The sequence below is a fragment of the Vigna angularis genome, chromosome 8, assembly GCF_016808095.1.
Source record: "Vigna angularis cultivar LongXiaoDou No.4 chromosome 8, ASM1680809v1, whole genome shotgun sequence".
Lineage (NCBI taxonomy): Eukaryota > Viridiplantae > Streptophyta > Magnoliopsida > Fabales > Fabaceae > Vigna > Vigna angularis.
Window position 1 is genome coordinate 15,256,269 of NC_068977.1, and position 15,385 is coordinate 15,271,653.

At 34.1% G+C, this 15,385-nt stretch overlaps 1 protein-coding gene across 2 annotated transcripts; it reads left to right on the top strand.

Moving 5' to 3' along the window:
- The first annotated feature begins 2,610 nt into the window (after positions 1–2,610).
- On the top strand, positions 2,611–11,308 carry LOC108345811 (apyrase 2). Of its 2 annotated transcripts, XM_017584586.2 has the most exons (9): positions 2,612–3,376; positions 7,617–7,745; positions 7,825–7,881; positions 7,987–8,079; positions 9,683–9,888; positions 10,050–10,141; positions 10,219–10,436; positions 10,532–10,721; positions 10,866–11,308. In XM_017584586.2, the coding sequence occupies exons 1-9, from the start codon at positions 3,062–3,064 to the stop codon at positions 10,976–10,978; spliced, it is 1,413 nt and encodes a 470-aa protein (XP_017440075.1). In that variant the 5' UTR covers positions 2,612–3,061; the 3' UTR covers positions 10,979–11,308. The 2 variants fall into 2 exon arrangements, with proteins under 2 accessions (XP_052723142.1, XP_017440075.1); XM_052867182.1 differs by lacking the exon at positions 7,987–8,079 and having other exon boundaries at positions 2,611–3,376.
- Positions 11,309–15,385: the final 4,077 nt, after the last annotated feature.

A 15,385-nucleotide genomic window follows, 5' to 3' on the forward strand; every position in this document is an offset into this window, starting at 1 on the left:
TTATGGTGTTTGATGAATGCATATATATGTCCTAATTTAGCCTTCAATATTGGATTCTTAATTGGTTCTTGTACTGTTAGAATATTTACCCTATTTATCATCATTATATTGTGTCTAGTATATATATAGTAGTACATAGGTCTGTAGCTAGGCTTACCCTATTTATCATGTACTTTTGTATCAGAAATTTCTTATATATAAAACAAGAGTGAGAGGGATCTTTTAAGCCCTCGAGTATTATTTTATAGTTTCAATCTCAAGTTGGGATTAGAGCGGGTCGATCTCGCTCTGGTTTCTGTCTAGTCTCTAATCCGTAGTTGTTGTCCGCAATTGTCTGGCACTATTTGTCGTTGTCCGGCGTCGTTTGACACTATTTTTCCACTGTGAGGAGCTATCCACTAAAGTTTGTCACCATCAACCTCTGTTCCCTGCCATTCCCACATCATCCACCACTATCCGTTGTCGGCCACCGTCACAATTTCATTTGGTGACCACCAAATCTGCTTCTCCTCTCTACGCGACAACCAACCCCACCGGTGTCGGAGCTCCATTCTACTCCACGCGTTGCCACGCGCAAAATCTTTGTATGCCGCAAAGAAGCGTGCACGCACCACTGTTTGCTTGCTGGAACGCCATCGTGCCACCTCCATAGCGGTCACCAACCTCTCCTCTCTTTGTTTTGCCCCTTTCGAACCGTGTTTCGTTAACGTCCAGACAGAACCCTTTCGATAGTCACCTAGGGTTTGTAGTTTCTCCTTCAGATTCTTTATCCCTTGATTCAAAATGGCTTTTGGCAATGCTATCTCTTTTTCTAGAAGTCCCTCAATCACGTCTAAAAAGTTAAATGAAAAAAATTACTTATCTTGGTCGGCTGCTGATGAATCATTATATTTTCATATTCACTTAGCTTTGCGCACCAAATTTAATTAGTGAATTATGCTTAACTGTCCAATATTTTCTCAGTTTTGCTATTTGGGCTTAATTTGACCAATAATTCTTATTTTAATTAATTTGAATTATCTGAGCTCCATTATTTTCGTTATTATTTTCAAAGCAATTTTAGGATTATATTTTGGGACTTCAAGAGGGCTATCACGTCAACAACCATTTTCCACCTCAGCGTTTTTTTGTTTATTTAGTTTATAATTTCGTTTTTATTTCCTTTTTTGTAATTTTGGGCAGACTTTTGAAGATTGAGCCCAATTTTAGTTAATTAGAAGAGGCCCAAAAGAGGGGCTGACTTAGCCTTGGCCTCTAGGGTTAAGTGCTCATGCAGTAGCCACCCTTAGAACTCTCTCATTTTTCTATTCTAAATTTGTTTTTGAGCCTGGGGCGTGAAGAAGAGCTTCCTTTAGGTTTTACTTTCGTTTATCTTCTTCCTTTTTATGTATTGAATCTCGTTTTCAATTGAATTCCATTTGAAATTTGTTTCTGTTTTATTATTCTTGCTCATTTGCATTTTTTCTCTTTTGCTATTCTCTGTGTTGTTGACATTTCATTTCTATTTTATTTTTTGTTTCCATTCTAGTTTGATGATTTCGTTCAGCTATTGGGTTTCCTAATTTCGTTTTATTTCCATATTCAAATTTGGTTTTCTAAAGTGTTTTACTAGCATACAACAAAATATTCATCTTGAGAAGTACTCAAAAGAAAAGAAAAGAGAGAGCTTAAGATAAAGAATACATCTATACAAAAAAAGAGAAGAAGAAGAAAGAGAAGATAAATACTCTCGAGCTTCATTATCATATTGCTTACTGGTTGTAAGAAAGAGAGAAAGAGAAAAGAGAGAAACACCTACAAGTGTTTAGACTGCATTATATTGTAATTATATCCTCTCTACGAGACTAATAGTATGAACGACTTGTAAGAAATCTTTGATTGTAATTCTGAAGAGAATTAAACACTTGTTCAACTCGGTTGAGTTAAAAGGAAATCTAGACAAGGTTGCTTAGTACCAGGAGTGGTGCAAATACTCCTCCAAGTCTAGGGTAACAGGTGGTTATTCGCTGAATGTGGAGACTAGGAGTGGTGAAAAATACTCCATCCAAGTCTAGGGAAATAGGAGGATACTCGCTGATTGTGGAAACGAGAAGTGGTGAGAATACTCATCCAAGTTTATGGTAACAGGAGGTTACTCGCTGATTGTGGAAACCAAGAGTGGTGCGAATACTCAGTGTAATGTTGTGAAGATTATGATGGAATCCTCTACGAAGGAGACTGGACGTAATTCAGTTGGAGTGAACTAGTATAAAAATATATTTGCAATTAGTTCCTCTTTTGCCTAAACGCTTCTCTTACAAAACCTGTAGTTGAGTTTTTATTTCTAAACACAAGAACCATCCAAGCTAAAAGATTCTATTAAACATCGGAAGTTCTTATAAAACAAGTTTTATTTAAACAAGTTATCTTCAATTGAAAATCAAATTAACTCAACTCACACTGACACATATAATTAGGTTTTATTTAAACTAGAATTTAAATATCTATTGAAATCCAATATACTTTAATATCTAATAGAAAAACTATTTAAAAATAAAGGGAATTTAATTGGAAATAATTTTTTTGTTATAATTGTTAATCTCACCTTTAAACAAAAGGTTAAGCTTTTTACATGATTCCATTGGTGAGAGTTGGACTCGGATGCATTTGTATACTTCCATTTCCCTTTCGCACACAAAATACCGTTACAACGAAAACACATTCTCGCGTAAACACCGCTCCCAGACAAAACACGCGCACTTACACACTCTCCGCCACTCTCTCTAAAATCGAGCACACAGTCACTTTCTTTCATCTCTTCACTTCCCATCTCTCGTTCCCATACCATTAATCATTTCCCTCTTCACCCCACTCACACCGACACACCCTCGCATTCCCATTCCCCAAACGCTGTCGGTTCCATAGTCTCTCATCCTTCAAATTCGTTTCACACTCAGCGTTGGAGTCGCACCACGTGCTGTTGAAGCCGCCCTCGCCCTCCGCCACCGCCTCTCAGATCCGCCTCAACTCCTCGTTCTCAGCCGAACTTCTCGCCGCCGAGCTGGAGCTCGAAACAACCAAAATGATCAAGCGCTCCGGGCGGCAGCCGCCGCCGGAGTCGCTTGCAGACAAGATCTACAACCTCCGGGGAGCGTTTCTCATGGTAGCGGTTCCGCTCCTCCTCGTCGCCCTCGTGCTCTACGCCATGCCTTCCGCCTCCTCCAACGAGTCCATCGAAGACTACGCCCTAACGCACCGCAAGGCTGCCCCCGATCGGAAAACTGCCTTCGCCGTCATCTTCGATGCCGGTAGCTCCGGCAGCCGTGTCCACGTCTTCCGTTTCGACCAGAACTTGGATCTCGTTCCCATCGGGAATGACCTCGAGCTTTTCGTTCAGGTGAGTGAAAATCGTGGATCTGCGTTTTCCTTCGAAATAGTTTATTCTAATCTAGTAAGACTGAGTCAATAATTTAATTAATAACTCTCGCAAGTAGTTATTAATGAAAAAGAAATTATATAATTAGTAATGAACCTCTATACATTTATCCCTACATTAATATATTTTATAAGTAGACCAAGTTTTATAATACTTCAAGGACTAGTTAATACGATTTTTTATGCTTTAAGGCTTACTTATATAATTTATTTATTTTGGACACTACATATGAGAGATAATAGTACTTTTGTGGATGAAATTGATGATTTATTCAATGTAATAATCTCTTGAATTTATGCGTGAGGTTAATAAAGAAGGAAATATGACATAAACTGGTCAGTAAGTTGCACAGATAAATATTAAAAAGAATATTAAAACTTGTTATATAAGCTAAAATTCACTTATCCCCTTTAATTTTCAATTTTTAGGAAAGTTAAATGTAAAAGCTTTTTTACATTTGTGGTAGATTTGGAGGGATAGAAGAGGAGAGAAGAAGGAAGTCAATAATTTTTAACTCATGATTTTTAGAATCTTATCTGAAAGGTTTTGTTAGCATTGGGTTGAGTTCTAGGGGAAGAAATTAAACTTTTTACAAATCTCAAAAACGTTTTGCAAATGAATAAATATCCGTCTTTGAATCAGTCAGTTGTTGATAAAACCTCATTTTAAACCATTGGTAATGCTACATTCAATATTCTTTAAAATTCGAAAGCATATAATAGCAAATCAATGCAATTAAGAGTTATATGAGATAAGACTAAGAGAAAAACACGAGAAATTATAATGGTTCACCCCTTTCAAGATATCTATATCCTATTGCTAAATCACTCAAATAAGCCAATCTACTAAATTTTCAAGGTTTAGAAGAACTTCTGAAGAAAACAGGAAAATATACAACATAATATCTTGAATTGTACATCTACAACACCACTTGTGAAACTATCACAATCATATTCTCTTGACCACCCTAATTAAGAACAATACAACACAAAAAATAGAAAAGAATATGAAACAAGATCACCTGGAAAAATTTCAACTCAAACCAAGAAAAAAAAAAAGAATAGTGATCTTCAAAGTAAGGTGATTAATCGATGATCATGATTCTATGATTCTTGATGAGTAGATCCAACAAAGTGTTTTCCAAAATGCAAAACTCTTACTCGGTATTTTCAAAATTTCAAGTATTCTAATTGATTAGAATTTGAGTTATTTCGTATGTAAGAAGAGTTGGAATTATAACTTTGTAGATCTGACAGTTCTAACCAACTAAACCTCTTTTAGTAAGCTAAAACAAAGCAAGATCAAGTTGCATGACTTTTTTCGGGCTAAAACGAGATTTAATTCAAAATCACTTAGTGATTTTAATTCATTAAAAGTTTGATTTAATAGACTAAAACATAGTCAACTTATTAAATTGCTAAAGTCATTTTAGTTGATTAACTTGAGAGTTTAGTTGACCAAGGTGTTCTAACTTGCAAACCTAGTAAGTTCAAGAACATTTTAGTCGACTAAAACTCTTTTCAATAAATTAAAATAAGTCTTTTATTAAAGGCTCTTAACACTTCTATAAACCAATTTAATAAATTTTAAGTGAGATCACGGATTGTAAACTTGATTACAACTCTAAACCCACAAAAATACAACTCAATAACAATTTCAATTCCAAGGTCAACACCTCATCACTTTAATCATCAAATGGTTTAGAGCATCAAATCAAATCACTTCATGTTTTTGCTTGGATCTATATTCTCAACAAGTTTCACTTTATATTAAAAAAAAAACTTATTTTAGTCCAAGTATACAAACATTGAATTGATTTAGATTTGTTTAGACAAATTTCTCCATAAATACTTTTAGGAAAGAAAATGAAGAACACATTTAATAAATTTCTTTCTGAACTAAAATTAGTTTATGCATAAGTTAATTTGTAGAAATTCTTTCATAAAGTTTCTCTAAATCCTTATTTTTAACTTGGTAATTTTAATTTATGGAAAAACTTACTTAATTACTTTTATTTTGTATTTGTGACATGATAAACTTGTTCAAATAGACACATAAAATAAATTATAGATAAGGTTTAATTGCTCAGGTGGTCCTTACTTTTAGGATAGTGTGTCTACTTGGTCCCAACTCTTAAAAAAAGTGTCAATTTTATCCTCAAATGTGTTAACGTGTATCAATCAAGTCCATTTTTGTTCATGTCGTTTAAATAGTTAACGTTAACTTATTGGGCTTGCTGTGGTGGGAATTTTGTGGTGTCGTGATATTTGTTTTCTGACGTGTATAACCCATAAGGCTTTCTAATGTGGAAATTTGGGATTAGGGTTCAGAAAAAAAATTAATCTTACGAATTGGAGATTCCAACAACGAAGAAGAGAAGTGATTTTATAGTATTCGCAGATCCTCTACTAGGAAATTTCAATTTTCTAGAGAGATTATTGTGAGCATGTTTGGTATCACCAAACGACTTCACTTTAGGAAAGAGAGGTTGAGATTTTCTTGGAAAATGAGATATGCCAATAGCAGTAGCAGTTCTTGAACGACGAAAGGGAAAAAGCCTACCTAACTGCTTCATTTCACTAATGTAAGTATACATGCTTGATTCACTTGTCCATTTTTTCCTTAGATCCTGCTTGGCTGGTGATGCAGCTCTTGAGCTTGATTGTCATCGTTCTCTTCCACCTTTTCTATTTTCCCATCTTTGCATTATCTGTCATAGTCTATTTTCTCACTAAAAGAATATGATGTGCTTGGGGATCTAAAATTATTTGCAGTATTAGTGTCCTTTCCAATGGTTGTTTGGCCTGGTTTTTGGAATTTCCAAGGGGAAGAGTTGGGGCTAGGGAAATTGAAGTCTGTATAGGAGGTTGAGGTTCAATTGAAAGGCCTATAACACGATCTGTTACTAGGACAAACTTCAAACTTCACTTGGGGTTTAAACTTCAGTTAGGGCAAGCTTCAAACTTCTCCATTAAAATGACACGTGAAGAACACCATTGCACAATACATTTACACATTTTTACTCATTGCAAATGTGTTTTGCCACATCATCACACTGTTTTGCCACATCACCATACAATTAATGTTGTTTCTGAAAAATTAATGGAATGGACTTGATTGATGTATATTAACGCATTTCAAGACGAAATTGACACTTTTTTAAGAGTGGGGACCAAGTAAACACTATCCTGAAAGTGGGAATCACCCGAGCAATTAAGCCCATAGATAAAATGTGATCTTGCTTTCTCTAAAATACTAAAAAATTCAGTATTAGTCTCTCTAAAATCTGATTTTGCTTTCTCTATACTTTTGACACGCCCCACTTTTAATTCTCACAGCATTATCTTAAATCACTTTTAATCCTTTTATAAGTTGCTATTTGAACCACTGAGAGGACTAAAAATGATACATTTATGTTAGAATAGGTATTAAATATATGCATTAATTAGTTTTACTGGAAAGTAAGTGATGTACATATAAGTTGTACCTATCTCTATATCTATCTTTGCTCTTCCCCTTACTCAATTTGTCAGAATTCTATCAATATAAATATGAGAACATAAGAGAGGTGAATTAAGTTTTCTAAAATATATTGTCTGCTTTATTTATCTCAAGTTGGCATCAGAGCGGATCTAATAGTCTCAATCTTGTTCAGCAAAATATAAGCCACCTTCCACTACCGTTCACTACCACTCTTAGATTGTTCAAAACGTACAACACTTTTTGGTAAAAGGCTCAAAATATTTTGAAGTGATATTCAATGCCATTATGACTTGACCAATAGGCTTGCCTCTCAAACAAACAGATCGTGACATGATGTCTTTTTAACTTGTTAACCAAGCATGCTTGTGGAAATGTGTTTGATTTTTATCTATTTGGCCCATGAGTAGTGATGAGAGGTATTATTGAAATATGTGGAATGTATGTTTGAAATTTCTCCATATTTTATTGTCATCAGTATTTAATTATGCTAAAATTTGAATGTGTCTATTTCAACAATGTCCTTGAATTTTTCAAAATTGAATCAAGATTTTAAATTCTAAAAGAAATATATTCTTAAATTCTTAAATTTCAAACAAATGAGGCCACAATTGTGGTTGTAGATACTCTAAAAACCTTGGTGTTGTGATAAAAACACAGTCACAACGTATTTTAAAAGCTAGACCCTTGGTGTGGTGGTAACATTTTTATGATTTTGCAGATTAAACCTGGTTTGAGTGCTTATGCACAGAATCCACAACAGGCAGCTGAATCTTTGATTACACTATTGGATAAAGCTGAGAGTGTTGTTCCTCAGGAGTTTCGGCCGAAGACACCTGTCAGAGTTGGGGTGTGTGTTGTCATATTTTTTTATTATCTTATATTCATATTCGTTTGGAGTATCTGAAAACTTTTAAATGATAATACAGGCAACTGCAGGGTTGAGGGCTTTGGAAGGGGATGCTTCTGACAGGATTTTGCAAGCGGTAAACATTACTTGCTGCATCTTGCTCATGTTTAATGTTATTCGCATGTAGTAGCCATACTCAACCCTTTAAACTTGTGTTGCTTCCACTATTTGTGAATGTAAGGTTCCGGATTTGCTTAAGCAAAGAAGCACTCTAAAATCTGAGTCTGATTCGGTAAGAGTGCTGGATGGAACACAAGAAGGTGCTTTTCAATGGGTATGCATATGAACTCGATATTTCTAACTTATGTAAGTTACATGCTTTAGTTCGAATGGATAGTTACGATACATTTTCTCTAAAGAGCACTTCAATCTCTGAAAATATGTGGTAACAAGTCACTATAGAAACCATCTATAGTCAGTGACAGATATATAAAAGAGAAGTCTGTAGTCTGTAACATGAAAGGTGGGGGAAATTTCTAAATCAGCATAAACGCTGAACTCCTGACAATGTAACTCCATGGTTTTTAAGAATTTAAATTTCAATCTAGTTTGATAATGCTCCGTTGTTGTAATGACATTGCCCTTTAATTTATGAGGAGTTGGATTTAATCACTGATTTGGTCATTAGCGATGTGGCAGCTAGACATAGATTCAATACTAATAGTTTGAGTAATTATAATACTATTATTGTGGAAGAAAGTGTCAACTATAGAAAAATGTATTTCATTTTTTTTCCCTCCAGGAAAAACTTACGGAGAATCTTGTTCAAACATATTGTCCCTTATTTAGCATACTTGATTTAGGGGTTATTATAGTGTAGAAATGATTTTGGGTGTGAACTGTATAAGCAGTGGGCTAAATGTACTCTGACTATTATATCAGTAATGAAGTGATGATATGGTACAATAATTGTGACAAGTTTACAAGAAATGCTAAATTTCTTTTTCTTCCTTTTTCCTTCTTTTTCTATTTTGCTATTGTTGGTTTGTTATATACTAATAATTGAGTCCATTTACCGAAGTCTGAGTCATGAGATATACTTGCACTTTACACAAGATACATATGACTCTGGTGGATTGTTGACAGTCGAAAGCATTGATACTTTTCTCAGTGGATTCTTTTCTTTTATACATGCACTTTTATATCATTTCTGGATCTTACTTTGCTTTGGTACCAAAGGATAAAACATAGTATCCAATTCCCTAGCCTTTTCTCCAACATATTCTTTTAAGCACTAAAAGTTAATTTTATGCCGCCATCTATTTCCACTAGTTTTCCTGTTAGTGCTAATTTTAATTTCTAAGCTATTAAACTAGCTTCTTTGCCAATGCATGTTCACATAGATGTGCAGATCCTTGCTTAGTTTAAACTACACCGAGATGCCAATGAAGTGGCCTTGCAATGGACACTATATACCATACGGTATTCATGTATAATGACCTAACATATACATAATCACATAATCACATAATCTGTCTCTATCGTAAAGATTAGACAAAATTCAACATTGGCTGCCAACTGTGTAACACAATTTTTTATTGATAGCTTTTTTCTTTATTTGAAGAGTTATGGGAGGAATGCTTAGATGTATAAGACGTGTAGGAAATACAATATAAAATACTTGTCGAATGCTAATTTTGGTATCCTGGAAGGCTCGAGTTCTAACCTGTTATTTCAAGTTCTTTGTATATGATATCTGCTTAGATAGCATTTCCTGGCAGCTAAAATTATACACTGCTAGAAAACATTTGCATGGTTCCACAGTGACTAAAATTTTGAAGATCAAGAGTAAGCAGAACGAGAATTAAGTTAAGATGTTGTGTTCACTCTCCTCTACGGTATTTAGTTAGTTTTACCTGGCCTTCTGTTTTATATAGGTGACTATCAACTATCTACTGGGAAACCTAGGAAGAGATTATTCAGAGACAGTTGGGGTAGTTGATCTTGGAGGTGGATCTGTTCAGATGGCATATGCCATCTCAGAGACAGATGCTACCGGGGCTCCAACTGTATCAGTTGGAGAGGACCAATATGTCAAGGAGATGTTCCTTAGGGGAAGGAAATATTACCTCTATGTTCACAGGTTTTTCTTCTTGCTCTTGACATGCCATTTTGAGATGTTATGTTTTTATGGGATCTGCGAGTGCCCACCTCTGTAGTCTTTACCCTGATTTTCAGATAGATAGATATTCTGTAATACAATTCCATCTTCATGGTCAATAGGTTTTAGCATTTTGCTTTCAGTTACTTGGGCTATGGTTTACTAGCAGCTCGTGCGAAGATTTTAAAGGTTTCGGATGATTTTGGAAACCCTTGCATCTTAGATGGCTTTAACGGTGAATATTACTTTGGCTTTCTGCATGCTTGGTTCTATTTTTATGCCAATAAGAAGTTTTCTTTTAAACATCCTCAGGAACTTACAAATATGGAGGAAAGTCGTTTAAGGCTTCATCCTATCCTTCTGGTGCAAGCTTGAATGAATGCAAAAGCATAGCTCTTAAGGCTCTCCAGGTTAACGAGTCAAAATGCACACATATGAAGTGCACTTTTGGTGGGATATGGAATGGTGGTGGCGGTGATGGACAGAAAAATCTTTTTGTTGCCTCATTTTTCTTTGACCGGGCAGCTGAGGTATTGCTTATTTTATTTACCCTTGGACCAAATATTGATATGAGTCCATTCATTTAATGCAACTTTTCCATGCTAATCATATTATTTATTCATAGGCTGGTTTTGCCGACCCAAACTCACCCGTTGTGAAGGTTCGTCCCGTGGATTTCGAGGCTGCATCTAAGCAAGCTTGTCGAACAAAGATTGAAGATGTCAAATCCTTTTATCCACTTGTTGAGGAAGGGAACCGTCCATATTTATGCATGGATCTCTTATACCAATATACATTGCTTGTTGATGGATTCGGTAGGTTTCGTAATCGTGTTGGAACAATTATTGATGATAATGATGCTTTCTGCTAAGTCTTTTTCTTTTTCTTAGGTCAATCTTTCTGCAAAATCTTGAGAATATTATTCTCTTCCTGCACTGACTGGATTCTTGTTTTGGCAGGCCTAGATCCATGGCAACAGATGACGTTAGTGAAGAAAGTTAAATACCACGATGCTCTTGTTGAGGCTGCATGGCCCTTAGGCAGCGCCATAGAAGCTGTATCATCTACATAATGACACGAGTATAATAATTATTTACTCACCCGAAATCTTGCGAGATGAGTTGTCACAAAGTTCCTTGAGGTGAAGTTGCCTCCATTCATGATGATCAGAAATTGCTTATCGGGTCAAATTAAGAGTAGATAAGGAGCTGCATTTCAAGAATAACTAGAAGATAGCTTCATTATTTTTCATCTGTAATTATTTATTAAATATCTGATTTACAGATTTGGAAGACGAATTCAATTTATTTTTGTTCGTCTATTATTTGTAGTCTTTTAGAGAAGAACAAAAGGTGATGGTGGTAGCATTGATTTTTTATTCATGACCTCGTGGAAAAGCGTATTTATTGGATCTTATTTAGGGTCTATAAAAGTTTAACTTGAAAAGTGGAGACAAAAGAAATAAAACATAAACTATAGAGAATAAATATAGCCCAAGTGAGCATCTGTCAAACACATAACCAATATTAAATACAATAAAAAATTGGAATGGGTTTATAGATTTAAAGTATCCTCCTATGGGATCAAACCAAATCTATGTGTAAAAAATACAAGATTAACTTTCCAAGAAGAAAAATGAATAATAATTTGTATGTTAATTGATTTATAATTTTGTTTAAATTAATTATATTGTATGAGAATGTTTGTTGAGAGTGGTGAAAATTATGATTTGTGGTCATAAATTTCAAATGATATTTGAATTATTACTTAATAAGAATTGATATTTATTTTGTTAGATAAATTTCTTTCTTCACTAATCATTTAAATCACATGTATTAAGGATATTAGGTGTTTAAAAGACGAGGGAAGAGTTTTGATACATTATGATGTATATAAGTGTGCATGTGGGATTGAATTTTATCAAATGTATCTTTTTATTTAGATTTTATTAGATAATATGAGATTTTAATATTTTTCTATTTTCAGATTAAAAGATAAATAAAGATAAAAATATTAATTTCGTTCAGTTTTCAAACATAAATAAAGAGAGAAAAATGAATAAGAAAATCACTAAACATAAACAGATACAATGACCAATTCCATGAAGTGAGTCATGATAAAGAAAAAAGAGAGGATGAATTTGACCTTTCATAAGGAGAAGACCTTCTAAATAGAAATTAGTGATCATTTACATGGAGAAGGTCTTGATGACATGAATTTGAGAGATTTTGAAATTTTTTTTCTTTTAGTTTTGTATTCTTTTAAAAAAAATATCTTTGAAATTTACATATTTAACCATTTTCAAGTAGAGAGTTTTTATTTAAAATATGGGGATTTAACAACATTACCATGTAGAGGATCTTTGATCCAAATTTTTTTTCCTATTCCTGAGCATAAGATCTATATAAGAAAGGATTCTGTGACCATTACCAAGTAAAGGGTCACAATCCGAATGAAAAGGTTTGGCCAATCCCAAGGAGAGTGCCCAGATGTTAAGAAATCGATGATCATTCCCATGAAATAGGTTTGATGCAACAAAGTGGATTCGTCCAGTTCTAAGGATAGGGTCTCTACTTATAGTAAAAATTTGATGAAAATCATAGTAATTAAACTCATTTTGTCTTTAATCACGGAATATGCTTTTTTGATAAAACAAAATCACTAAATAAGCAATGGAGAAGTTATAGAAAGTGGAAATTGATATGTATGTGTTGGTTTTGCAGGTAAATTGAATTAAATTAGAAATATGGCGCTGAGTCCCAAAGATGACGTTGTGCCTTTTAAGATGGTTTGTGAAAGATTCAAATACAAGGCCTGCAGATGAGTAGTGAAATTGGCATTGAGCCACACATGAAGAAACCTTCACTACAAGGAAGCCTCAGGCCTATAATTGATAGTTGAGCCTGAAAAGAAAACCTATTTGGGAAGGAAAACTCCATTACTGAAACACCAAGTTAGAAGCCTAAGCACGGAGAAAATCCATCTAGGGAGAAAACCTCATGGTTGATTAACATCATGGGAGCTGAAGCAACACACTTAAAGTCTATAAAACAAGAGCATGCCTCTATTATTTACATGTCAGTTTTGTACACTATTTCAAAGAGAGTGAGTGACTTAATAGAGTTCTTAGGCACACATTGTAGTATCTTTAGAGAGAACTATGAGAGCATAAAAGCTACTTCATGCTCTTGTATTGGAAATCATTGTGAGCAACTAACTTGCAGAGTTAGGATTGCATGTAATTTCTCTAAACTTTTTGTGTTGTACTTAATTTAGTATATATTATGTTATTGTTTTACGTGTTGATTATTTGATTTGCTTTCATTATTTTGATATCTTATTGATCATCTTACTTCATTGACTTAAATGCAGTGGGAACTAGTTTAAGTTTAGATTCAAGTAAATTTCCTAATTCTTGATAGATGATAGAAATAGATCTACGATTTTAGTTGATTTAATGAATCTTGTTCATTAATGCAAGAAGTCATTCAACTAAGGTAAGAATTATGATAATCTTAAGTTCTAAAACTTCATGAATTTATAATTACATTAAAAAGTACTTATAAAACACTAAAGATTTTTGCAATAAAATTTAAGATACATTTCTTGTAAAGAATATAATTAGTCATGATAAAAAGAATAGTTAAAATTTTAACTTTTGATTCAATTATTAATGAGTTAAACTTTTTTTAAAAAAACTGAAAAATAATCCTTTAAATATATATTAATTCTTTTATAAATATAGAATTATTAATTAAGATTCGTCATATACGTTAACAGTAACATTGATAAATTTAATAGATAAAAATGTTCATACTTTAGAAAAGTTATATTTAATATTATTATTTGATATTGCATACTTTATTCTGAAAAATATAAATTGGATTTTAATAACATATAGTCGTGTACTATTATTTCCCAACTTTTACTTACTTATATCTAGTATCTAAAGAAAATTCGTGTGCCTCGTGCAGAACAACGAATGAAGTTATACTTGAATAGTTTGAGGTTAGGTACAATGCATTATTCATCACAGCAATGGCATATTCTCAAAGAATTATCAAACTTTTTTTCTTACAACCAATTAAAATTTTTCCAAATTTTAAATCCAATTAAATATATGTATACTACGTAAGTATGACTCATTTACCTTATGTAAGAGTTACGTCAGACAATTTAATTTTTTTATTAGTTCCATTGTTAATACGTATCAAACTCCATAAGAAATTTTTTAATATAGAATCATAACTTTTTTTTACCTTAATTTTTTTATTAGATTTCATAATTTATTTTAGGGTGTTTTTAGTCCATAAACTGTCAAGCGATTTTGGCTTTTGTCCTTCTTCGAAATGTTTGTTCATTTTAATTCTCTTAGTTTTGAAACTCTTGTGTTTAGTCCTTGAAACTGAACGACGTTAAGTTTTCTTTGATGTGGCAAACAACAAGCCCACGTGTGATGCCACCTTCCCTTGTATGAGTGTGTCACGTTGCTTTTTTTATTTTTTTTTAAATGTCACGAACTCAGAAACGCTTACCTTCTCCAAACAGAAACCATGATCCTCCTCTATCGTCAGCCATGTCGCACTACCGCAAGGCCATCACTGCCGAAAAACTGTCATCAACACCACGAATCCTTTAAGCTCACATCGGACCACCACCATTAGCAACCATTTGTCGTTGTCGCGAGCCTCTACAGCCTTCATCGTCAAATCACGCAAGCAACCCCCAAGTCGCCGCGAGTTCAGAGCACGAGCATCCTCCTACGCAAGCCATCCTTCATCGTCCTTCACTATCAATGTCGCCGTATCCGCCACAAAGACCACCCAGAGCTCCTTCTTCGCGTCGCAAGTGACGTCGTTCAACCACCTTCCACAACCAAAGGGGCAAATCACCAACAACATCATCTTCTTCCCAAATCGCTAGCAACACGAGTTCCGAGGGGTAATCCGAGTATAGAATGTGCATCTCCATCTGGAGGGATTCACAATGAACTACTACATAAACGTATGACACTTGGAAATACTTTTCTCTATAGTGTTTTCTTTTCAGATTTTTGTGGCAAGTTCCTTTTCTTTCTATCTTTCCTTTTCTTGATTAAAGGAGAGGTGGTGAGGTTTTCTTTATTTTCATGCGAGTAATTATTGTCGGTCAAGTATGTGCGGGTCGGTTTGACAGACGCAACACCAGAAGTTTCATGAACAAGTTTTATTATAGCAACCTGCAGTGGGTGGATTTTATTTTCCTTATTTGAATGAGGAATTTTAAACTATGTAGAATTTTCAACCATTTATGTTTCTCAGAAGGAACATTATAATATTGGAAGTGTAATTTAGCCATATTGTTTCCATGTGGTTGATTGGATTGAATCTACGATTGGTTTTACTAGAGATTTTAGTTTGTACCTTTGATTATTATGGTGGTGTATGCTTAGAAAATGAATGAAAATGGAGACTTAGGGGAGGGAACAGTGGTGGGTGTG

Excerpts from the sequence above, each read along its gene's own strand:
- LOC108345811 (XM_017584586.2), top strand. The coding sequence starts at position 3,062 with ATGATCAAGCGCTCCGGGCGGCAGCCGCCGCCGGAGTCGCTTGCAGAC. Across the intron at positions 7,882-7,986 it reads CTGACAGGATTTTGCAAGCG|GTTCCGGATTTGCTTAAGCA; the intron begins GTAAACATTACT and ends TGTGAATGTAAG. Across the intron at positions 10,437-10,531 it reads TCTTTGACCGGGCAGCTGAG|GCTGGTTTTGCCGACCCAAA; the intron begins GTATTGCTTATT and ends ATTTATTCATAG.